At 35.5% G+C, this 24,188-nt stretch overlaps 3 protein-coding genes across 6 annotated transcripts in view; 1 reads left to right on the top strand and 2 right to left on the bottom strand.

Moving 5' to 3' along the window:
• LOC132196423 (frequenin-1) overlaps positions 1-1,396 on the top strand; it is a 115,739-nt gene extending 114,343 nt beyond the window's left edge. The window contains exon 7 of the mRNA XM_059619057.1: positions 10-1,396. The gene's annotated coding sequence lies outside the window, so the exon portion shown is untranslated. The remainder of the gene's footprint in view (positions 1-9) is intronic.
• An 856-nt stretch (positions 1,397-2,252) lies between these two features.
• LOC132196592 (kazrin) lies at positions 2,253-12,922 on the bottom strand. Of its 4 annotated transcripts, XM_059619356.1 has the most exons (18): positions 12,401-12,916; positions 10,274-10,459; positions 9,364-9,461; positions 7,860-8,181; positions 7,482-7,643; positions 7,287-7,414; positions 7,024-7,200; positions 6,468-6,696; positions 6,295-6,420; positions 6,109-6,199; positions 5,679-5,860; positions 5,293-5,486; positions 4,864-5,052; positions 4,580-4,738; positions 4,400-4,523; positions 4,086-4,230; positions 3,726-3,936; positions 2,253-3,499 (listed from the first exon to the last, which is right to left on the bottom strand). In XM_059619356.1, the coding sequence occupies exons 4-18, from the start codon at positions 8,164-8,166 to the stop codon at positions 3,233-3,235; spliced, it is 2,691 nt and encodes an 896-aa protein (XP_059475339.1). In that variant the 5' UTR covers positions 8,167-8,181; positions 9,364-9,461; positions 10,274-10,459; positions 12,401-12,916; the 3' UTR covers positions 2,253-3,232. The 4 variants fall into 4 exon arrangements, with proteins under 4 accessions (XP_059475339.1, XP_059475338.1, XP_059475336.1 ...); XM_059619355.1 differs by lacking the exon at positions 9,364-9,461 and having other exon boundaries at positions 6,295-6,393; positions 12,401-12,922; XM_059619353.1 differs by lacking the exon at positions 9,364-9,461 and having other exon boundaries at positions 12,401-12,919.
• A 622-nt stretch (positions 12,923-13,544) lies between these two features.
• Positions 13,545-16,425, bottom strand: LOC132196777 (rac GTPase-activating protein 1). The gene is made up of 10 exons (XM_059619642.1): positions 16,297-16,425; positions 16,012-16,099; positions 15,754-15,956; positions 15,519-15,684; positions 15,298-15,467; positions 14,807-15,244; positions 14,607-14,753; positions 14,104-14,487; positions 13,872-14,047; positions 13,545-13,772 (listed from the first exon to the last, which is right to left on the bottom strand). Exons 2-10 carry the CDS (start codon positions 16,085-16,087, stop codon positions 13,721-13,723), a joined length of 1,812 nt encoding a protein of 603 aa, XP_059475625.1. The 5' UTR covers positions 16,088-16,099; positions 16,297-16,425; the 3' UTR covers positions 13,545-13,720.
• Positions 16,426-24,188: the final 7,763 nt, after the last annotated feature.

The raw sequence follows: 24,188 nt of genomic DNA, 5'->3' as shown, positions 1-24,188 counted from the left end.
GTGTTGCAGGAAGCAGCGCCGTCATTCTGCAGGCCAGCAGTACAGCAGGGCACGCATCCGCGGCCGTTGCGAATATTGACTCAAGTTTACCTAATATTGTGATTTTCATTCCTTAAATATTGTATAATGCATAATGCGCTCGCATACTGAGATTTTTAATTATAAAGCAAAAAAAAAGAACATTAAATATTAAAATTAATTAAATTATACTATACGCATTGTTGATCAAGATTTAAAAGATTCAAGATTCTCATCTATTTCTCTCTGTATATTTCACGCAAAATAAAACTCACAATCGACAGTTGTTAAATATCACTCACTCACACACGCATCAAAATAAATTTTTATTGATTAAAAAATTAATAATAAAATAATGTACCAAAACACTCGAAGCAATCAGTCCGGTTGATTTATCGCGGCCTATATTAGTTAGAAGGTGGCTGATGAACGGTTATTTAAAAATTTCCATTAAACTGCCATGTTGTAATAACTAAGTTGAGAGTCAAGAGTAGATTGTAAATCCTCTGTGCGAAGAAAAATAGCGGTTTAGGTTCATCAACCAACCACCGAGGAGCGTGTGTGAATTATTTTTTATATATTTTCTTTGCAGCGAAAAGCATCGAAGATTTATAGAGAGTGCGCGCGTTTCAAGTGATCAATCAAGTGTCCAAGAAGTGTGCGAGGACGATTAATTGGGTTTAAAGTATTTAGGAATCGTGTATTTGTTATTGAGAAAGCAAACCGCAAAAATAATTATATATTAACATAAATATGCACAACACTGTCCTTTTGAAGCTCATCATTGGATTGCGATTGTTAATAATCCTCTTAGTGTTTTTAAAATAATTCATTCAGCTTTTTATGAGGAACAAATTTCAACCAATCTGCGCGTAATACCTCTTAATATCACGGAAAATGACTCTTGTAAATATATTCCAGTTTTCAGTGTGATTTTATATCAACGTATGATAAAAAAAAAATACTCGACGATTATCATTATAGCTGTACAACTTTTGGGTTTTAGGTCGTTGGATGAGCTTTATAAATTTTTTTTTAAAGATTTAAAATTTCCCTCCTTGCCTTTTTGTTACTGGAAAAAAATTATGAAAAAATAGCAATCCAATTTCTTTTTTCCGAAAAATCCGAAAACCTGTTCAGCTCATCCAATCACCACTACCCAGGAGGAAAATAAAGAAAAATGTATTGTTTGAATTTGGAGTTGAGTTTGAAGATTCATGGCTGCCGCATGTCTTTCCACGTTAGCGCCACAGTCGAGATGCAATGAGAAATCGAGCATTCGAGACCCTCTTTTAATCGTAATTTTCCACGCGACAGAGTTGATTATTCATTGATTGATAAGTACGCGGAAAATTTTTTGAAAAAATATATAAATAAACACATCTGAGTTTGGAAAAATTGAGCTGGTGAAAAAATAAAATAATTTTCCAATTGTGCAATGTAAAAAATTAAATATTATATTCAGACGCCGTTACGTGTGTGTGCATTTAAAAAAATACCTAAAGTTATTAAGAGAAGAGTTGAAACAAACTGCTTTGAGTGTCGCCTATTCTGCTTTGAAGAAGTTGATTTTTGCTGCACCTACATTGAGCTGAGCGAGTGCCTGCATTGTTAGCGAGTGAATGTAAAGTGCGTGCTAATTTCGATCATTAAAAAGTTGTATGATAATTACAATGAATTCATTCTGAAAAAATTGTTTACAATACAAAAATGCTTCGTAATTTACAGTTAATCCCATCGGTCGTTACCAATTGTTATTTTCATTGATTGAATTTGTTCTGTAAACCATTTTGGAAAAAAAAACTGAAATCATTCTCGAATTTGACAACTCTGATGAAATTAAAAAAAAAAAAAATACATATATAATATGAGTGTGTTCGATGCAAAAAATTGTTTGAGTGCAGTTCCGCAATTTTTTGGTACAAATATTATATCTGAAACGTGATTAAATAATATTTTAATTATTGTAAATACTCAGCAAAATGCACAAATAAAGTTGTGTGTAATTCCGATACAACTTAAATCCTGGCTCTCATTTATTTTCATACCATAAAATGAAACTTTTTAGAATTTTAATTTTTACAGATATCTTCCTCTGACATTTATTTTTTATTTTTCACTTTAGAACGTCATCGCTTGATGCTGCTTTATTAGCTTTTTCAGATTGCGCTGCGCTGGTGGGGCTGAAATATTTCTACATATAAATAAAAGTGCGTATCTTTTTTTAGTTTTGTCTACTGCACAGTTGTGAGATAGTTATTTATTTGCCGATATAATACAATCCAATTACACTTGTTTTATTGACCAGTTCTACTGCACATGAGCGCATAAAATTTGTTCAATCTATATTACAAAATGTGCAATGATATTTTCACCGGTACTTAATTTTTCCGATTCACTCAAGCACACGTCACAGAAACTACTCCAACAGTACGGATTTTTCGTGATTTTTTACAGGATACAGAGCATTATAATTTCGTAAAATCGTCAAACACACTTAATAATATATGCACCATCAAAGTGACGCATATTAATTATTACTTTTTATTATTTTTATTTAACAATTTTGCATGATTGTATAGTCTGCCTTCTATTGAATTTCAAACATGGCACCTTTACCGAGATCTGTGATGACAAGAGAGAGTGTACTAATGATTAGATTTTGAGCATAATATATGCACTTAACGATTTCTTGAGTCGTAAGTATACGCGTGGAATGTAGGAATGCAATGCTCTTTGTGTCAGTAATTATCCCTAGAATAATATACACATCTGCGCGATAACCACAAGATGCAGGTTTAACTAGTTGGTCAGGTCAGAGAGATCATAATTGGAGTATATTTTGGTTAATATATTTTATATTTGTCAACAACTTGATGTATTGAAGAATGTGAAAAATATTCAATAAATATTATTTCCATTTGAATTATTATTAAGGATTAAATTAATGAATATATAGGAAAACGTTTTCTAAATAAATGGATAGGAAAAGTAAAAGGACTCGATGTGTAAAATGCAAACTGCGTAAAAAAACTAAAAAACTTTCCTTGTATAGTCAATAATCTGCTCTTCAGCAAACCGCAGAACTGAATTCACTGCTTGCACCAATGAATTATTGTGACACAGCCATCGACCGGTTTCCTTTTCATTAAACAATAGATTCTCGTAGAGGCTCAAAATCATCATTCGGACTTTGAGAGCCCAAAGGTGAGGGTCACACTGGTGTCACGGGACTGACCGCCTCTATGTCGCCAATGGACCTGACCCTGCGGTGCTGCTGCTGACGGGCAGACCCTGAGGAGGTTGATGACGATGACGCTGGAATGCCATGCAACTGCTCGCCGACAAAGGACGGCGCCTCGGACGTTGGCGAGGCCAACGAACTCTCCGGTGAGGCGGCTTCGTAGTGATGGTACAGCTGGTGGTGCTGCCGCTGCATCTCCTGTTTCACCCGCAAGCCAAGCGCTCTGCTCAGGGATCCCTGCAAGAAGAGAACAAAAATAAAAAATTTTATCTAAGAGGGCCATTAATTTTGTTCTAATTTGTAATAAAATCAATATCATAAGTAATTAATAAAAAGGAAATTTATATTTTAATTTAAATTAATTTGGAATTTTTCTGTTTTTCAAATATATGTATTGCTTTTAAAATTAGTGATTATGAGAGGATAACTTTCATACAGTGACCAAAAAAATAATTAAGCTTACTCGCAAACTATTCCTGGTGCTGCGGTCCTTTTCAGCGGCCGACTCGCCTCCACTAGTCTCGACCATTGCGGCTCCTTCCTGGTGGTGTTGATTCTGCAGACTGCCGGCATACGAGCGTGAGAAACTTCTTCCTAGACTGCCGCCGCTCATGAGTTTCTCGTAACGGCGCCGCTCGAGCTTGCTTAGTTTTACGTTTTGCTCAACAGCAGCTCTTTTTTAGCAAGAAGTGAAGACGGCAACAAAAACAAAAGATAAAAACAAACATGAGGCGCACGCATTTATACAAAAAAGGCAGGATGGGTATTGAAGTTGCAAGATTTCAAGCGAATGAGGTCAGCGTCAAATTGTCAGAAAACGTACCTTGCTGGATGAACAAGCGCCTCCAATTCAGTTGTCAAGTGCCGCCGAATTATGTTCTTTGATTGGGGAATGCCCAAAGCCGAGGCCATTGTTTCTCCATTAAATGAGGGCTCCAGCACCACTAGTGCTCCATGGACACCGCTGTCTGTAATGTTAAAATTCCCTTTAGTTTCTAAATTTGTGGAATAAAATTTATATTAAACGTTCTTATTTTCATTAAAAAAAAAATATTAAATCGCCACAGTGCTTTTTTATCTACCAAATATATATATATATTTTTTAAATCCCTGATTGATAAATAAATCATATAATACCCTTGATATTTTCGGCGTATTCATTCAGATCAATGTTCCTGGCCCACCGGATGAAGCGTTGATTTGTCCACACAATCGGATCAGCGTCAACATTTTCACACTGGTGCCTTCGAACAGCCAGGGCCTAGGAAAATTTGAAAGTTGTACACTCTAGCTTGATGTTTTTTGAACAAATAATACTTGTCTGTCATATCTCATCATTCTGAGCAAATGAATTCCATGAACAATTGAGGCTTGATGGAATTTTCTAGTCACACCGAGGAACTTTTCCAACTCTTTCTTGCTTAGGTGATCCAACATTCTGGCGTCAACCATGTTGGTAGCAAAATTCTCAGAGTACTAAAATTGAAAGGTACATTTTTTAGATTAATTATTAATAACGCAACTTAAAAATAAGACGTTTCATTAATATCATGAATTTGTAAATTTTTTATGGACTCTGATTATATTAAAATTGATTTTACCTGTGAAAGACCCAAATCAGGAAGCCACTCACTGGACACCCATGCATGGCCCAACTGAGCCATGCAAGGATACCGCACCAATGAGGGATGGCGATGCTGCTCAATCGCCAGTCGAAGTTTTTTCCTGTGCATGTGATGCGTGATTCCCAAGCCAACCTCGAGCTCTACGTCACTCAGCTCAAGCAGCACCTGAATAAAAAAAAAAAATATTTACAATTTTTTATTAATAAAAGTCGCCAAGTCAGACTATCCTATGATGAATAGTGCAGTTTAAAAAATTAATATAAATTTTAAAATAATCATTAAATTTCAATTTTTTAATACAGCTTTTTATAAATATTTTTTATATATTTATATTTTGTGTTTTTGAGGTAAAATGTTTTAAATTACATTAATTAAATAACTGTTGAAGTAAGAATAAAGTCTCACCTTGCCGCTTTTCACATTCTCAGAGCACCTGGGTCCATACTGCGGCATCCCCAGGGCAATCTCCAGCCAGGCAAGCACGGTTGGCGCTCTCCACCGCTCCATTGGGATAGATGACGCTTCGCGCAACAGACGAAGCTTTTCAGCATAGCCTTCCTCAGTTAACGGTGACCAACTTCGATATGACGGATCGACAGCTTTGTGAATAGAAACAAAGAAGGGTTTAATAAATAATCTGATCCGATTTAAATTTTTACTTGTTCTTTTGAGTTTGTATTATTTATTTTGTGAATAAAAAAAAGTGGAACCATTTAAATTAAACGCATTTTGCCTTTTTTATGAAATTAAAATTCAATTCCTAAAGGTTTAAAAATTAAAACTGGCCTTACCATTGCCATCGTGACTAGGACTGGTCATCTTTCGGTGCCTGCTTCGCGCAAAAACCCTGGAAATGCTTCCCCACGTGCCGCCCCTGCCCAATCTGCCGGTGCCTTTTCTTCGGCCTGTTATTGGTGGTTCTGATGAATCCTGCAACTGCTCAACAGATCTGCAAGACCCCCGAGACAGCACTCTAATCAATAGACGTGATTGCATTTTATTATATAAATAAGTCAATTACACTTAATTAAGGGTTGCCTTGAACGCATGCATTGAATAATGGCCAATGAAAAGTAAACACCAATTTAATGAATAGAGAACCAGCTCAGCTTAATTACTCAAATTAAATCAAGTATGGAGAAATTTGGAATTTTCAATAATTGCAAAAAACACAAACTTTTCTGAGCCCCTGCAATGCATTTTTGTTACATTTTAACTTACCTGGACAGAATCGAGTTGTCCTGAATCAATGCCGCAAATGGATTTGCGTTCATTGGTGATAAAGTAGGACTCTCTTTAGGAGAAGCTGCAGCTAAAACAGAAAAATGAAATCGCAGTTTTTAGTCGAATAAATTTTTTGCACGGAACAAAATTAATATTGATAAATTGAATAGACTTAAGACTTACAGTGGTAGGTGTGTTGTCCGATGATGGACGACACAACCGATATTGAGTCCATGTCGATGTTTCCACCCCCTCCCGTCTCCACAGTGATTGTCGGAGTGCCTGTGAGGCCAAGAGACCATGAGGTGACTACAAAGAGGATGACACACCACGCACAATAAATATTTAGTACTCACCGTCTGTATTTGAGTCTGAAAGATTTCCACCTCCTGCCGACGTAGCACCGCTTTCTCTGTCCGAGCTGCCTCGGACTCCGGAATCGGCACTGCTGCCCCGATCGCCGGGCAACCCTGTGCCCACTAAGCTGGTGACGCCAACACTGCTCAAAAGGCCGCTGCTGGTCGGTGTCCTCAAACCATTCACCAGGCAGTCTTGTTCAGTCATGTAGCCAGTAGCTTTTTTGATCTGGAAAATCATAATTTAGTATGCATTTAAAATTTCATTGAAGTTAAAAGCGGTTAAAAGTAACAATTAAAAAAAAATGAGAAATAAATTATAATTAGGGGTTTTTGCAGCGCTGAGAGAAATGGAGGCTAAAAAAATGAGCTTCTTCTTCGGCGCCGAGAAAGTTTGCGCTGAACCCCTAAGACCCAGTTTTACGTAAGCCAAAAATTTAGGAAAATAAATAATAATTATTATATTTAGCGGTAGAATAAAATTACATGGGAAAATTAACTCAAATTTAAAAGTGTATTAAATTAATTACTTTTTACATTAAATGTTAACTCTGACCTCTAGGATATGTTCCTGCAGCTGTTGAATTTGAGTCTCCCTGGCGGTCAGTTGAGCTGCCAAAGCCAGGCTTCTCTCTGCCTCGTCCCTGGCATGCCTAAGAAGTGTCCACCGCTCTCGTTCTCGCTCCTCTCTCTCGGCAGCCAGCTGCTGTGTCGAAACCTCTGTGTCCCTCATCTGAACCAACCAGTCAAGTTAATTCAATTTTTATAGTAATTTTCACATTTTAAAATTTTTTCAAAGCAGTCTTTCTGAATTTTTACCTGCTCATAATTTCTAATGAAATCGCGCAGCTCCGTCTCCTTGTCATCGAGAGTGCTGTAAAGTTGTTTCATTTGGTTCAGCAGGTCAAATTTCTCAGACTTTAGTTTCTTCCTTTCGGCTTTCACAGCTACCAAGGAGCAAAAGAAAAATGGGCCAGTGTAATTAGCATTCATGTTATTTACTCTATTACTAACCAGCAAGCGCGTCCCTTGTACTTTCCAGCTCAGCGCTGAGTGCCAGAGCCTCAGGCCCGAGCAAACATTTCAGCTCAGCGATTTCGCGTTTAAGACGATCATTTTCTGCTTGCAATTCACTTTCATTGCCACAAATGCTGCTTCCCTCTCCAGGGTCTGTCTCTGAAAATATCCAATAAACTTCACTTGTAAATTATAAAATGTAATGAAAAAAAAAATAGGAAAAAAAACATAAAAAAAATCCATCACATCTTACCCCTACTTTAAAATAAGAAAAATAATTAATAAACTTTTAGGCCAGATTTTGGTTTATTTATTTTTCACTGCAATAATTGAGAAAAAATACTCAAAAACTCTGTATAAAAAACGTCAACTCACCCATTGCAGCAGTGGAAGCCGTGCTGCATCCTGCGACCGGTTCCGACTGCTCCTGAACGGCGTTCGCAGCTGCAGTCACCACTGGAACATGCAGTCTTGGCGGAGGACTAGGTGGGATTTTCGGTGGCTGCTGGTTTTCAGCCGAGCCGAGTGAGGAGGAGTCTTCGCTGCTGCTAGGAGCAACGGCCAGATCTTCGAGGCGACGATTTGCATCTGCCAGATCGGCCCGAACCACGTTTGCGTCCTGCTGGGTGGCCTGCAGGGTGCCATCGATGCGCGAGGCAAGTGTCTTGTTTTCATCCACCATCCTGCGGAATTTTGCCTGTGAACGCAAGTGGAAAATTAGATGATTTCAATATATGATTTTAATATTATGCTCTGTCAAAAAATTTGAAATACGTGTTTGAAGGGTTGGACATGATTATTATTTCTTATTTCCCACCAGTAAAATCAAAATTTTGTAACGGTGTGGCGATGACAATATAGCTGCCCACAAAAGCGCAATTCAGCAAAATTTTTATCGCCGGCCGGTGCATTCTCTCCTTCTGTGCTTTTTAATATTAATTTATACTCCAATTCGGCTTGTTTGATCTGAAAAATTAATTCTTGTGCGTCGCACATGCTTAAAACAGAAAAATTACCAATTGAAAGCGACCAAGTAAATTGATAAAACGAGCTAATAAGAGCATCTAAATTACAAGAGTACGCTAATTTTCATAAATGGGCGCGCTCAAATTTTTTGCTCACGCACTTCCGCAATTATTCTCAGCTTTTACAATCTTGCACTCGCGCTCTGCTAGGAGCTAACGTGATATAAAAGAAGGGCCATAAAATTTATAGAGAAAAAGCAAAAGATATTGAATTATTGCTCTTTAATGACTTGTCATCGCGATGTATATGAAATCATTTATTTAAAAATTTTGCAGTGTTTTTAAATTAATTTTTTGAGAGTTGGAAGGAGGTATTCTGAATATTTTCAAAATTTGAGTGAAGTTTATTCTGTCCAAACAAGTGCGAAAAAAACATGTTTTTTTATGCTCAAATCCAGATCAAATTAATAATAAAAAAAAATTTTCACACATTCTAAACAGAAACGCTTTAACGCATATTTCATCTCCATATGTACTATAAAATTATTTAAAACCATTGTTGATACGTTCAGAGTCCAACTATAATTAAGAAATTTTGATGTAGTTTGAGGCGGTTTGTTTGTGTGATTTGTATAGATATCTTGTATTCTTTCTATGTGTGTTTCTCTTTCTCTTCAAATAATAATCATGCTGCTAATGAGTAATTGCATCGTAGTGAGACGGCTCAATTAAGTCAATAAATAGCAATTGTCTGACCTCTAAATTATTAAACATAAATGAAACCAATTTAGTTATTTTATTTTTAATAAAATGAGTCACCAGAGTTTTTTTATGGAAATAAACGCACAGAATTCAAGGAAGGAAGAGGATATTGGGCGATAAAAATGTTAAAATAACAAAAGCAAATAGGTCACCTGTGTTGTCTTTGCACTGTAGAGATTTGTTCAACAGTAAACTGGTTAGTCTCGTCCCACTCCCGTCCAGTCATTTACAGAACGCACTTTTGACCACCCTGGTGTGTTAAGACACAGAAACAAAAAGAACGTAAGCAAAAGTGCCAAAAATAATGCACTGAGAAAAGAGATCTGCAAGAATGAGAAATGATGAGTTAGTAAGAAAGAATTAAAAACGAAATTCACAATTTAATCATATCAAAACAGAATAATTTTGTGATCAGCAGTCAGTTCTGGTGAATTGAATTTGAATACGGCTTTTCCTCGACGGCCTTTTTGAGTTCTTTATTGTTTCGTAGAAATACAATCCTGCTTTAAATTTTAAAAACACGCGTGTTCTTGGATTAAAGTATCAAGTCTATAAAATAAAAACTTGGGTTTCATCAAAAATACGCCAAATTAAAATTATGTATAGAACCAGGCTTGCTATTGAAAATATTTCTCAAAATAAAAATTAGTGCGCAGAATTGCATAATTTATGCCTTTTGTTAGCAAAATATAAAGGCGACAGTGAGAAACGAAAAAACCATTGAGAAAAAACCAACATTAAACTCAATTAGGCATAAATAAGTTTTAAAAGAAAATTTCTTTCCAATTGAGAATTTAGAAGAATAAAAAAAATTCTCTTAAAAAAACTGATAAATAGTATAGACAGTCAATCTACCAGCCAATGCTTTTCTAGAACAATGCAAGCAGCAATGTATTTTTCAAATGCAAATTTTTTCCACTTAATTGTATGAAAAAGCATGCAATTTACGATTTGTATCATATCATTAATTCAAACAATATCCAACAAATTTTGGATTTTTTTAAGTAAAAGTGTTTCTTTCTATTGTTTTATTTGGCACAAAGCAATTTATTTATGATATACCTGTGCGTCTTCGAGCAACCTTCTCATCAGAGCCATGGAGGTGTAGAAGGTCGATTAGTGTCGATCGCCGTCTTTGAACCCATCGTAACAAAGAAAAGGGCTGTTACTGAACGCAGCAGCGGGTATGCCCACCTTCAGGGGCTGCCCTATCTTTTCTCATAGAGGAAGTTCGCAGGAGACGCAACACTGCAAATAAGGAAATAAGTCTGTTTAATCATTAAAAAGAGTCTAGAGAATAATTATATTATATTATCTATATCGATTTTATTTAATTTTTTTATTTTTAGAAAAACGATTTCAAATATTTGAATTCTGTTAGTTTGAAACTGCTTCTTAAAATATGGCCGCTGCAGATGGAGTCTTTTAAATCTCAAAAGTTTGGGAAAAATCTTTGCATTGTAGCACTTTCTATACCTTAAATTGAAGGTTTCGCTCCCGACCTTTAATTTTCTTTCAATGTGTAAACTTTTAACAAACTTCGACAAATTAAGGGAAAAGAATAACTAATAATTAAATATGACGGATACAATCGAAGCGCGCTGCTTTTTTAATATACAGATAGTGTGTATTTCAATATTGAATGGAGAATAAATAAATTAATAATTTTTTCGCTCTAGCTTAAATAAGAATATTACAACTTTTCTTGAGAAATATGCCTAATATTTTTGTTATCAATATATTTTTTAACCGTTGTTAGTTTTTAACTTTTTCACCTTCCTCATTTTCTTCCGATCCAATTTACTACTGAGAGGATAAATTATAATTTCCAACCTTGAACCGCTTATTGTACGGTCAAAAGTGTAAATATATTCTTTGATGGCACACTTGAATATTCATATAAAAAAAAACAAATGCTTTGCTAAAAATATAAATAAATAAAATTGAAGTCCATAAGAACAATGTGATGTGAAGTTACATAAAAAAAAAAATATATATAATATTCACAACGCTAAAATTTTTGAAAATCAAAGAAATTAAAAAAAAATCAGTGTTCAAAATTGTAAAAAGGGCTTTGTTTTTCTTTTCACTTGGCGTTTATTCGACCAGAGAGCGCGGAAAGCTCAAATAATTACTTTGTAAAGAAGTTTAATAACAAGATTGAAGGATTATTGTGAATTTTTGCAGTATTTTGCAATGATAAAGCACTTATTGTAACTAATTTATGAAAGAGTTAAAGAGATTAAGAGAGTACTACGCTGTGTGGTTTTACAATTATTACTGTAAGAATGGGTCACATACAATAATTTAATTTCAAAAGACTTTATAACATTAATTAATTAATTGTAGACGAGAAAGAAATGAGTGTCTCGATCACGTGTTGATTGATATTAATGCAAACACGAAAGAAAAAAAACGAAATATTCAACTACTTTCTTTTACTTTAAAGTAAAACCCTGAAAAAGGCGTTTCAATCTGATATTCATGTTTTCATTATAATTCTGACAACGATATATCTCATAAAAACCGGGATTAACCTTGTTGAAAAAAATAAAGGACAACTGACCCCAAAAGTCAACCTGCGGTCGGCTGTTACTTTTTTCACAAAATCCAACTCGAGTGTTAACTTTCAAGGATATCTCAATCGAGCGTGGTTTAGTTTACATTCATCGATTTTTATTTCGAAAAGGAAAAAAAATATTTTATGTAACTTTACATTATTATTATTTTACAAAATGCTGCTTTTTAATAAGCAGCTGTAATATCCTCCTGATTTTAAATTTCAACTGACATTGGTTCATTTCTGCAAAATCGATAAATTGCCTATTTGGTTTAAACACACATAGTCATTTTGTGCGCGCTCATCTCTTGCATTTCAACAGTTTACAAATTAATGTTTAATTAAAGCAAGTGAGAGAGAAATGAAATTTTCCCATGCAAATAATGTAAAATAAATAATCGCGATTTCCATATGAGACTTATTAATACAAGAGGTGGCCGAAATTCTCAGAGCAGTTTAATAGGGCGGATAAGATTACTTGACCGTGGGGAGAAAAGAGCCGTCGCGCGAAACACTGCGACCGAGAACTATCAATATAATAATAACGATTTTTTTAACCTTTATATATGCATGCAGTTTTTGATTTAAATTACAATGACTAGCGAATACATAGAAAAATAATAGTTTACCTTCGTGCGGATATAGTCGAAGAGCTCGAGGGCCCCCGAAAGCGGCGCTGCAACGAAGAAATCCTCAAGACGATCGTATGTAGGTGCGGTTCTTGAGGCCGAGAGCGATGAATCAGTGCATATTGCCGAGGCAACAACAAAGTATCTGACTAGGGAGGAACACACAATGCAAGAGGGCCAGAATCAATCAAGGCGTTGAGGCGCTGCGGACCCACAGAGAAGCACTCATGCCCGAATTGTCGTCACTAAATCTTCCGATCGGGACTCACCGAGCACTTAAACGCCAGAATTGAACGCCTAGTTTGCGCGAGAACACTCAAAAGTCCACCAGTTCGATTTTGACACTGCGAGTTGACAGTCTCGATCGGACCGAGCGACCGACACCCAGCCGAGGGTTCGTCAGAATTAATAAGTAAGAGAGAGGGGGGCAAACAGGGGAGGTGTGACGTAATGCACCATACACCCCACCACCCTCTAAAAACTTTTGCACCCTAAGGAGAGAACGCAGTAAACGAAATACACATTCGTCCGCCCTTGCCGAGAGAGGAAAAGCCTCCCCCTTATATTTGAAATTAATGTTGCGTGTCGTATATGAATGATCATTTGTATGAATTCTTATACACGCGTGTAGACGTTATAAAGAATACATATGAGAGTAAAAAATATTTTCCATTAAAATATAACGCAGCATAAGCAGAATTATTCATTCGTTAATATACAATTATTTTCCTAGCTCAGTAGATTAAAAGGTGGTCCTCAGTTTTTATAAGTAAACTTTTAAAATCTATTATATATAAACTGCGATTTTTTTCATAACTTCAAAAGTTATATCTTTTGACGTACTGGCGTGGTATTATATAACTACAAACTAATATGTAGTCTTGAGGCGCAAGGTTTTGGCCAACTGGCCGTTTTGCGTTTAGCTTAGTTATCTTAACTAAATTAATAGGAACTTGAACTTAAATTTGATGCTCATAGTCACTCATAGTGAAATAAAAATCAATCTTAAGCTGTGTCTCGTATAAGATTATGGCTGCAGCTATTAACTAAAACTGATTTTTGATAATACGAAAATTTAATGAGGATTAAAACAAGCACTTATTTCAGCAGAATATATAATAAAATAGTGTTATTGTTGATTTTATTTTCATTTTTTTATTTAATAATTTTTATTCAAATATTTGTAAAGATTAATTTATTTTTGTTTGTTATTTAGTAAAACAAATCTATTTTAGTATATAAAACAAGATACTTCATAAGAGAACAAGAACATAATTAGGTTTTCAGATTTAATATAATACAGATTCATATGCAAATATTCTAGTACTTATCTGGAGTGGAGAAGAATTTATCTCGTTTGCCAAGCAGCATCCTGGAAAACAATAAATCAATTGAATTTAATTAAAAACACAATAAAAACTAAAATGTTTGAGTAAAAAGATGCTTTCAATTAATTTATCTATTGATTTACCTGGCTGATCTGGGAGTGTTGGTGAAGAAACCTGGCTTGTTCAACGATGACTGGCGCCTCAACGATGCAGAGGATGGGGTTTGGAACAAAGATTTTGGTGTGGTCAACTGTTCTGACTCTTTGTTCAGGAAGTTTGCCCAGTAGTCGGATGGAATGTTGAGAAGTTCAGTCATCACCTGAATAATATAGGATCATTAAATTGATTTTGAAAGTTTTAAAATTTTGTCTTTACATTTTGCTGCATCCTCGTTTCAGTGACCATTCTCATGGCGTCCATGTCGTCAGTGGAGTAACCAACTATTGTAGGCCCGAAGACCTTAGCCAGGTTCCCGATGGGCATTTTGCATTCCTCCCACCCTGCAACCCTTTGCAGGTGCATGATGAGGAAGGCCAGGGTGTCTCTGTTGGGCTGTGGCAGTTCTGCGATGGCCGTATACATCGCCGCTTTCACTTCAGCAGGATCACGGTGCTCGCAAGCCCTGGTGAAGTCCTTCCACTGTGACTGGGTGACCAAAGGTTCCTTCAGAGAACGAAGGAATTCCTTCAGAGTCCCACAAATGGTGTGGATATCTGTTTGGCTGAGGTCGGGTGCACCTTTGCCTTTCAAGAATCGCTCCTGAAAATTATTATTATTTTAGATATTTTTGTTTAAACTTGTGATTGTGAAATTCTGAACTCGAAAATATCCGTCTCAAAGAAAATTACAAAAAATAAAAGTTAATCCAACTTGACTACCTTTAGAGCTTTCACGTCTCTCTCAGATCCAGGCACTCTGTAAATGCCAATTTCTGTTGATCCTCGTTTTTCGACTTCCTTGATGCAATGAATCACTATTGCAGGCACCATTGGTGGAGTCATGGTTGTAAAGTCCGCAATGCATCCCTTTGAAGGAAAAATATTTTATAAAACTTTTATTAGTGTGAAATAAATTTTACCATTTTCTTCATCGGAGTGACTCCCATTGGCACACAAGGCAGAGGCACATCATCTTTGCAATCAGGGTGGCACACAGCCCTGCACTCTACACACTTCATCACCTTGGCAGCAAACTTGATCTTCTTTTTGCAAGGTCCACATGTTTCTGGCTTGATAATGTTTTTGGTACAAAAAACGTGGTTGCGGGAGTTTATGCGGCCCAAGGTTGATGGCAGGCCAATGATGGCCGGCTGTTCCATCGCATCTCCACCTGGGCCAAATGCACCGCTCGGGCCTGCTTTCTTCCAGAACGAGTCATCAGTTGATGGTGAATCTTCCATGGGAGGTGCAGAAGGAGCAGCAACGGACTCCATCTTCGATCTTGCTTTGACAGAGCCTATTTGAGGGGTTACAGTCACTGTGGTTGTGGCAACCAAGTGCCCACCTGACACCTCCATCTACAGAGAAAAATTTAGGCCATGATCATTTTTAATAAATTTTTCATTATCACCTCAATTGACTTTCTACCCTTGCTCGAACGCCTCCGTTTGGATTGCATAAAAGCAGCATCTTCAGGTATGTACGGACGAGAGGAACGTCTCCTGGTTTTGCCATTCCTAAGGATGGAAACTTCCATCTCATCGTCTGATTGAGAGTAGCCCAGCTCCGACAAAATTGATCCTAGATAAAAACTTATCATTCAATTCTACGGAGACTTTGATGAATGCAAACCAGTTGTTTCGAACTCATTGATGACATCCAAGGGCACATGCCTAACTTCACTCTCGTGTCGGACATGGCCAGAAGATATGTTTCCGAGGAATGCCAACTTTTCTCTAGTCTCATCATTCACTTTGTTGTTCTCGAGCATATCACGCACCAGTGAAATTTGCTTCTCCTGAAATAATATATATATTTTTTTTAAATTTTCCGTCTACATAAATAAGAAAATCCAAGATGAACTTACTAGCGCATCTCTTTCATGTTCGATTTTGCGTCTCTGCCTTTTTTCTTGGTCAAGCAGGTTCCTTGCATGTTCCAGCTTGTTCTCCATTTCAGACAAAGCATGGTTGCTGTCCGCCAGCTTGGCTTGTAAACGTTGACATTCAAAAACAGCTTGAAGCCACTGCTTCCTGCAATCTTCCTGGTTTGTGCAGAACGCCAGAAATTCTAAAAATATTTGGCCTGGTAAGAATTTTTGAACAATTTAAAATTTTTGTACAACCTTCCTCGACGCCTTCAGACAGGCAAGCTCCCAGTCGACACATTTCGTCGAACTGGGCTACGGTGGAGAGCACCATTGCGTCCTTGTACTGAAACGTAACGATTCGTATTTGATTTAAGGCAATGCGTCTGCTATTTTTTTATATAATGTGTTATAATAATTTCATTATGTGCAACTGTGCAAACACGCACTATGTACTATATTTCCAAGATTACAAAAAATAACGTCTCTGTAAACGTAAAGTATGAGTTAATATAATTATGTATATCTTCAAATCACACTCACTTATGTCAGTAAAAATGAATAATTTCCTGAAATTCGCCGGTGCGATGATAAAGTTGCAGTCGAAGATCAACCGGAATAACAACAAAGACCAACGGAAAATTTGAAAAACGACCAATGCCTGTAGCAAAGTAAACCACGTGACGTTTTTAGCCAATGAGAGACGAGAGTTTTGGCTCCGATTGTGTCACAGGGAGGGGTAGGGCAGTATCAAATTTGAGACGCGCATGCGTCATCATCCATAAAAGCACCAACTAGGGAGGGGAGAGAGGAATGATTGCGTTAAACGAACGGCTATTTTTTAGCTCTGAGAACTTGGCCACTCGAGTTAGCCACTCAAAAGAAGTTGGCCACTCGGGAGTGCTGGGCAGATATATATTGATCAGTGTTGCCAACATAATGGAAATTTTATTAATTTTTGTGGCAGTCATTGCAATTAACTCGACGCGGTCTCACGAATACCTGCACTACACAAATACACCTGAAGCTCTGTAAACAAAGTCAAGAAGAAATAAATTCAAACAAGTTATAAGCCATTGTGGGAAAGACAAGCAGGTTGAATAGCAATTTGTTCCTTTAAAAAATATATATTTTTAATATATCTTTTAAAAATGCAAATAAAGTTGAACCCTGGCGACGAAATATTTTTTAAACATTCCTATCAGAGTTTTTTGAAGAATAGCTGCAATTTCGTTGGATGGTTTTAAGATGGAGGGTTAACAATTAAATGGAAATGGTACTAAACTTATTACAAGAGAGATATTACTTCTATTAAAAATTAAACAACATATAACGCCGCGAGATAAATAAACTAAAATTTAAACTAAGTTAAATATCGCCGATCGAGTATTTTATTTCAGTTGGTGAGTGCTGGTGGAGGTTTGGGGAGGGGGGATTTCATCAATGCCCCTTTAGTACAGGGGCTGCTAGAGGTGTAATCCTTCATTCCTGAAAGATTTAGCCCAATCTACCGTTTAGTTAAATTTAAAAAAAATTAAAAGTAATTTTTTTAAAGATTTTCGGGGTATTTTAAAAGTGGCTGAGTCCTGGTGGGGATTTGGAGGGGAGTTCATCAATGCCCTTTTGCACAGGGGTTTCTAAGGGTGTAATCCTTCTTTCCTGAAAGATTTAGCCCAATCTACCGTTTAGTTAAATTTAAAAAAAATTAAAAGTAATTTTTTTAAAGATTTTCGGGGTATTTTAAAAGTGGCTGAGTCCTGGTGGGGATTTGGAGGGGAGTTCATCAATGCCCTTTTGCACAGGGGTTGCTAAGGGTGTAATCCTTCTTTCCTGAAAGATTTAGCCCAATCAACCTTTTAGTTAAATTTAAAAAAAATTAAAAGTAATTTTTTTACAGATTTTCGGGGTATTTTAAAAGTGGCTGAGTCCTGGTGGGGATTTGGAGGGGAGTTCATCAATGCCCTTTTGCACAGGGGTTGCTAAGGGTGTAATCCTTCTTTCCTGAAAGATTTAGCCCAATCTACCTTTTAGTTAAATTTAAAAAAAATTAAAAGTAATTTTTTTAAAGATTTTCGGGGTATTTTAAAAGTGGCTGAGTCCTGGTGGGGATTTGGAGGGGAGTTCATCAATGCCCTTTTGCACAGGGGTTTCTAAGGGTGTAATCCTTCTTTCCTGAAAGATTTAGCCCAATCTACCGTTTAGTTAAATTTAAAAAAAATTAAAAGTAATTTTTTTACAGATTTTCGGGGTATTTTAAAAGTGGCTGAGTCCTGGTGGGGATTTGGAGGGGAGTTCATCAATGCCCTTTTGCACAGGGGTTGCTAAGGGTGTAATCCTTCTTTCCTGAAAGATTTAGCCCAATCTACCGTTTAGTTAAATTTAAAAAAAATTAAAAGTAATTTTTTTACAGATTTTCGGGGTATTTTAAAAGTGGCTGAGTCCTGGTGGGGATTTGGAGTGGAGTTCATCAATGCCCTTTTGCACAGGGGTTGCTAAGGGTGTAATCCTTCTTTCCTGAAAGATTTAGCCCAATCTACCGTTTAGTTAAATTTAAAAAAAATTAAAAGTAATTTTTTTAAAGATTTTCGGGGTATTTTAAAAGTGGCTGAGTCCTGGTGGGGATTTGGAGGGGAGTTCATCAATGCCCTTTTGCACAGGGGTTGCTAAGGGTGTAATCCTTCTTTCCTGAAAGATTTAGCCCAATCTACCGTTTAGTTAAATTTAAAAAAAATTAAAAGTAATTTTTTTACAGATTTTCGGGGTATTTTAAAAGTGGCTGAGTCCTGGTGGGGATTTGGAGGGGAGTTCATCAATGCCCTTTTGCACAGGGGTTGCTAAGGGTGTAATCCTTCTTTCCTGAAAGATTTAGCCCAATCTACCGTTTAGTTAAATTTAAAAAAAATTAAAAGTAATTTTTTTAAAGATTTTCGGGGTATTTAAAAAGTGGCTGAGTCCTGGTGGGGATTTGGAGGGGAGTTCATCAATGCCCTTTTGCACAGGGGTTGCTAAGGGTGTAATCCTTCTTTCCTGAAAGATTTAGCCCAATCGACCGTTTAGTTGATTTAAAAAAAAAAAATTCAAAGTATTTATATTAATGCTTTACAGGTCGAAATAGGTAGTGCATCGAAAATTGGTACTTTACTCGGCAAGCTGAATTTATTGGTGAGGTCAAATTTGACCTAACCTTTTATTTTCATAAAATGTGTGTCAAAAAGTCTATTTTTTACTTACCGGAATAAAATTTAAACAACAGAATTGTGGTTGTCGCCCAATTTTAGGCTAAAAAACTCTTAGTTCCGTTTAATAATCCAAAAACTTTAAAAGTTTTTAAATTAACATTGAAATCGCAAGAGAAATTTTCCGTTCGTGGTTGTGGCTATTTTTCAGTAACAATGCGTTGCAGCAAAGGATGCCCATAGCACCAACAAAACTTCTACAGCTGAACTTTATTCTCCCGCTGAGAAAACTCAAATATCTACATGCGTTCAATTTGTTAGCAAATTTAAAATTTATCGTTGAATTTGGGGCCACCCTGTAATATGGAGATTTAGAGTTCATTTAGGTTTTTGTATTATCATGCTACAAACAATAAAAGAGTTGCAATAAAAATAATCAATATTATTATTATTTCATTATTTCTAACATAAATTTATGTATACTATTTGATTATCAGGTGGAATGAATATGAAAAATAAATGAAATCTTAATATTTTATTCATCGGCTCAATCTCCACTTTCGCCACCGTACTTGAATTAAATAATCCTGCGTCTAGCTGAAGTGAAATCATTTAAGTGCTTTTCAAATAAAATGATCAAATAAAAATCAAATGAATTTAACGGAATTAGATTTGATGTGTAAAATATTTCGAGAGAAGTGAGAAGTGCCTGCACGCACAATATACTGCTCGCTGGCAAACACACACTTCGCACTTTATATCAAATGAGCGCGAACACACTTATCGAATGAAAATGATGAATTGTCGAACACAATAAAAACAATAAAAAGGAAGGGCAGGGTTTTTGGGGGTTGGAAATAAATATAATCCAATTGAAGTCCCAATATACCTTATATTGTGACAAGTAAAACAATTAAATCCGGAAACACTTTTGCTTCAAAATTGGCCTATTGAGTTTTATTAACAAGAAATGGTTTTGAGATGAGACACCCCAATTTTGATGAAATTTCCCCAGTTGCCATTAATGGTGTACAACTTCTACTACCCAATGGTACCCCAGAACGGCCATTAATTTTTTGCCTAATTTTCCTTGTTTAATTTTTGCCATTTAAACTCCATACCATTTGAATTTCATTGGAGAGATCTAAAGTACGCAAAATATATACACAGCGACAGAGGACGCGTGCGCTGTTGTTGCCTACTTTTGATCGTTTTTAACATGCGTTTGAATGGGAAATCTAAATTTTTAATTAAATTTACTGACATTCTTACATTACTTTAAAAAAATTATAAACTGAAAACTCTAGTTGTAAACGCTATTTTGATCACATTTATGTTAGGGTAAAGAGTTTTAAAGGGTGAAAAATGAAAAAAAAAAAAAAAATAATAATAATAATATTTGCAAATACATGGCGTCGCTTACATTGGGACCTTTTTTAAAGAAAAAATATAAAAAAAATCAAATTGTTTGGGGTGAAATAAATTTTAACCACTTGTGCATACAGATATAAATTTTTTTCAATTTTCTAAAAAAGTGTAGGTTTAACGCGTTTAACGTTTAACGCGGCGGCCGAGTCCTTTTCGAAATCGGGCGTTTTAGCATACATCTGCAGGTTGTGAACCTTTTATTCTCTTTTTTTTTCTAATTTATAATTTTTTACAGAAGAATAAATAAAACATAATAATAATAATAATTGAATTAGTATTTATCTTATTGCATTTAAATTTTAAAAGTCTTAATGGTAGAAATAGGCAATTTTGAAATTTATTTATTATTTAAAACGAAAGCAATAAGAAATAATATAATAAGCAACGTATAGTTATGTAATGCAAGAGCGCAGAGCGCGATTGTACAATACTTGAGCGAAACAAACAAATATAATGAAGCAGGAAAAAATCTTGTTTTGAAAAGGGTACACATTTGTAAATGGACCAATGAATCAAGCCTCAAGGCCTATAACTGTAACACTAATTGGCGGCGAGTGCAAATGCACTTATAATTATTACTTTTTACTAAACACCTTTTACGTGGAATTACGTTCCGAGACGCAAGATACTGAGACAAAACCAGTGTATAAAAGTTACAAAATTCTGGATGTGATAATAAAAATTGAGTCGCCGTTATTTGTCCTAAAACCATTTGTCCTAAAACTGAATTCGTCATATGTCCTAAAATCAAAGGTCCTAAAATAAATTGTCCTAAATTTTTCATTTCATTTGTCCTAAAAATAAGTGTCCTTGTTGTGGGTTTACCGCGGCGGCCGTGTCTCTTTTGATGTCGGGCGTTTTAGCAGACATCTGCTAGTTGTAAACCCTTTCTTCTCTTTTTCCAATTTAAAATTTTTTTGTATTGACCGAGAAGAATAAATAATAATAATAAATTTGAAAATCTTAAAAGGGTTTATTGCTGGAAAAATTCAATCTATGCTCTGCAAAGAAAGGCAAAGGAGAGATAAATTGGATAGTTTGTTAACAGGGAGAAAATGCCAATAAATATGTGATTCATAAAATTAACAAAAAAATTTAGAACCAATTAACTTGAATAAAATTAAAATCCTTGGGATTTAAAATTATTGTTTCTATTCATAATTTTTATTTTATCTTTCTAATGTATTTCCAGCATTGTACATAAATTTCCGACTCCTGATTTTCGGCATTTTTTGTATGCTTGTACTTTTTTATGTCGATGCATGATTCCGCTTTTTTTTGTACAGTGTACTTTTTTTGCGTTGTATGTACTATGAATGGAGAATAAATAAATAAATAAATAAATAAATAATAATCAATTGTTGGCTAAACCAATGAACTGTGAATGAATGTGATCTTAATTTTTTTTTCATTTTTAGATTTTTCAACATTAAAAAATTTTCATTTTCTACTTCAAAACAATTTTGCTGAATATGAGAAATAAATTAAAAGGTGATTCCTTATAACGCTTTTTTTTTTTTAATCCGGCTACATTGCAATCTTATATTAAAAGGAAGACCGAAAATAGTGTGTGGGCTTGTTCACTGACAATAAGTCACGTGCAGCGCCAAAAGTTGCAGTTTGCATCCAGGTTTTAGGACAAATAAATTTTCGGACAAATGCATTTAGGAGAAATGAAAAAGTTTTACGACAAAAAATTGAGAGCGAAAATTTCCCAAAATTAATACATTTTAAAACCACCCCAAACATTCCTCATCGTTTTGTGCTGTACAAAAGGATACGGACAGATTGGGATGGTTTTAAAATGTATTATTTTGGGAAATTTTCCCCCTCAATTAATATATTTTATTATCACAACAGGTATTTTTCTAACTATTTTACACTGGTTTTGTCTCAGTATCTCGCGTCCCGGAACGTAATTTCACCGTAAAAGTACTAATTTAAATTATTTCCCGTTCCGAGTGGTTTCTTTGCGGTTTTTAATTCTTAAGCACACGCACTTCTTTCTCTCTTCTCGGCACCGCGCACTCGACACTTCTCACACGCAGAATAAAATTTTGACAACCAATAAATTTAATAAAATTAATGTGTTTGTGTTTTTGTGTGTTCAAAAGGACAGGATTAATTACGAAAGAAATATTCAGTTTAAAACAATAATTCCAAATCAAAATTCCGAAATATTGTCATATAACTATGGTTTTATACTTAAAAAAGTGAAGATCAGATGATCATGAATTGAAAAATTAAGTGGAAAATTGATGAATTCACCTCCAAATCCCAACCAGGACTCAGCCACTTTAAAAACACACCGAAAAAATAAAAAAATTACTTTTAATTTTTTTTAAATTTAACTAAACGGTAGATTGGGCTAAATCTTTCAGGAAAGAAGGATTACACCCTTAGCAACCCCTGTGCAAAAGGGCATTGATGAACTCCCCTCCAAATCCCCACCAGGACACAACCACTTTTAAAATACCCCGAAAATCTTTAAAAAAATTACTTTTAATTTGTTTTAAATTTAACTAAACGGTAGATTGGGCTAAATCTTTCAGGAAAGAAGGATTACACCCTTAGCAACCCCTGTGCAAAAGGGCATTGATGAACTCCCCTCCAAATCCCCACCAGGACTCAGCCACTTTTAAAATACCCCGAAAATCTTTAAAAAAATTACTTTTAATTTTTTTTAAATTTAACTAAACGGTAGATTGGGCTAAATCTTTCAGGAAAGAAGGATTACACCCTTAGCAACCCCTGTGCAAAAGGGCATTGATGAACTCCCCTCCAAATCCCCACCAGGACTCAGCCACTTTTAAAATACCCCGAAAATCTGTAAAAAAATTACTTTTAATTTTTTTTAAATTTAACTAAACGGTAGATTGGGCTAAATCTTTCAGGAAAGAAGGATTACACCCTTAGCAACCCCTGTGCAAAAGGGCATTGATGAACTCCCCTCCAAATCCCCACCAGGACTCAGCCACTTTTAAAATACCCCGAAAATCTGTAAAAAAATTACTTTTAATTATTTTTAAATTTAACTAAACGGTAGATTGGGCTAAATCTTTCAGGAAAGAAGGATTACACCCTTAGCAACTCCTGTGCAAAAGGGCATTGATGAACTCCCCTCCAAATCCCCACCAGGACTCAGCCACTTTTAAAATACCCCGAAAATCTTTAAAAAAATTACTTTTAATTTTTTTTAAATTTAACTAAACGGTAGATTGGGCTAAATCTTTCAGGAAAGAAGGATTACACCCTTAGCAACCCCTTCGCAAAAGGGCATTGATGAACTCCCCTCCAAATCCCCACCAGGACTCAGCCACTTTTAAAATACCCCGAAAATCTGTAAAAAAATTACTTTTAATTTTTTTTAAATTTAACTAAACGGTAGATTGGGCTAAATCTTTCAGGAAAGAAGGATTACACCCTTAGCAACTCCTGTGCAAAAGGGCATTGATGAACTCCCCTCCAAATCCCCACCAGGACTCAGCCACTTTTAAAATACCCCGAAAATCTTTAAAAAAATTACTTTTAATTTTTTTTTAATTTAACTAAACGGTAGATTGGGCTAAATCTTTCAGGAAAGAAGGATTACACCCTTAGCAACCCCTTCGCAAAAGGGCATTGATGAACTCCCCTCCAAATCCCCACCAGGACTCAGCCACTTTTAAAATACCCCGAAAATCTTTAAAAAAAATTACTTTTAATTTTTTTTTAATTTAACTAAACGGTAGATTGGGCTAAATCTTTCAGGAAAGAAGGATTACACCCTTAGCAACCCCTGTGCAAAAGGGCATTGATGAACCCTAACTCAATTTCACTTCAGGACTTGTC

This window comes from Neocloeon triangulifer, unplaced genomic scaffold (genome assembly GCF_031216515.1).
Source record: "Neocloeon triangulifer isolate White Clay Creek 2 clone unplaced genomic scaffold, ASM3121651v1 ptg000012l, whole genome shotgun sequence".
Taxonomy (NCBI): Eukaryota; Metazoa; Arthropoda; class Insecta; order Ephemeroptera; family Baetidae; genus Neocloeon; species Neocloeon triangulifer.
This window is presented reverse-complemented; position numbering and strand designations above follow the sequence as displayed.

What these genes read in the sequence shown, in the direction of transcription:
- LOC132196777 (XM_059619642.1), bottom strand. Translation starts at nt 16,087, where the DNA reads ATGGTGCTCTCCACCGTAGCCCAGTTCGACGAAATGTGTCGACTGGGA. An exon ending in CAATGAGTTCGAAACAACTG is followed by an intron (nt 15,468 to 15,518) that starts GTTTGCATTCAT and finishes GTTTTTATCTAG; the next exon opens with GATCAATTTTGTCGGAGCTG. An exon ending in AAACGAGGATGCAGCAAAAT is followed by an intron (nt 14,048 to 14,103) that starts GTAAAGACAAAA and finishes TATATTATTCAG; the next exon opens with GTGATGACTGAACTTCTCAA.
- LOC132196592 (XM_059619353.1), bottom strand. Translation starts at nt 10,309, where the DNA reads ATGGCTCTGATGAGAAGGTTGCTCGAAGACGCACAG. An exon ending in TTCAGACTCAAATACAGACG is followed by an intron (nt 6,421 to 6,467) that starts GTGAGTACTAAA and finishes TCCTCTTTGTAG; the next exon opens with TCACCTCATGGTCTCTTGGC. An exon ending in GCGCTTGTTCATCCAGCAAG is followed by an intron (nt 3,937 to 4,085) that starts GTACGTTTTCTG and finishes TTGCTAAAAAAG; the next exon opens with AGCTGCTGTTGAGCAAAACG.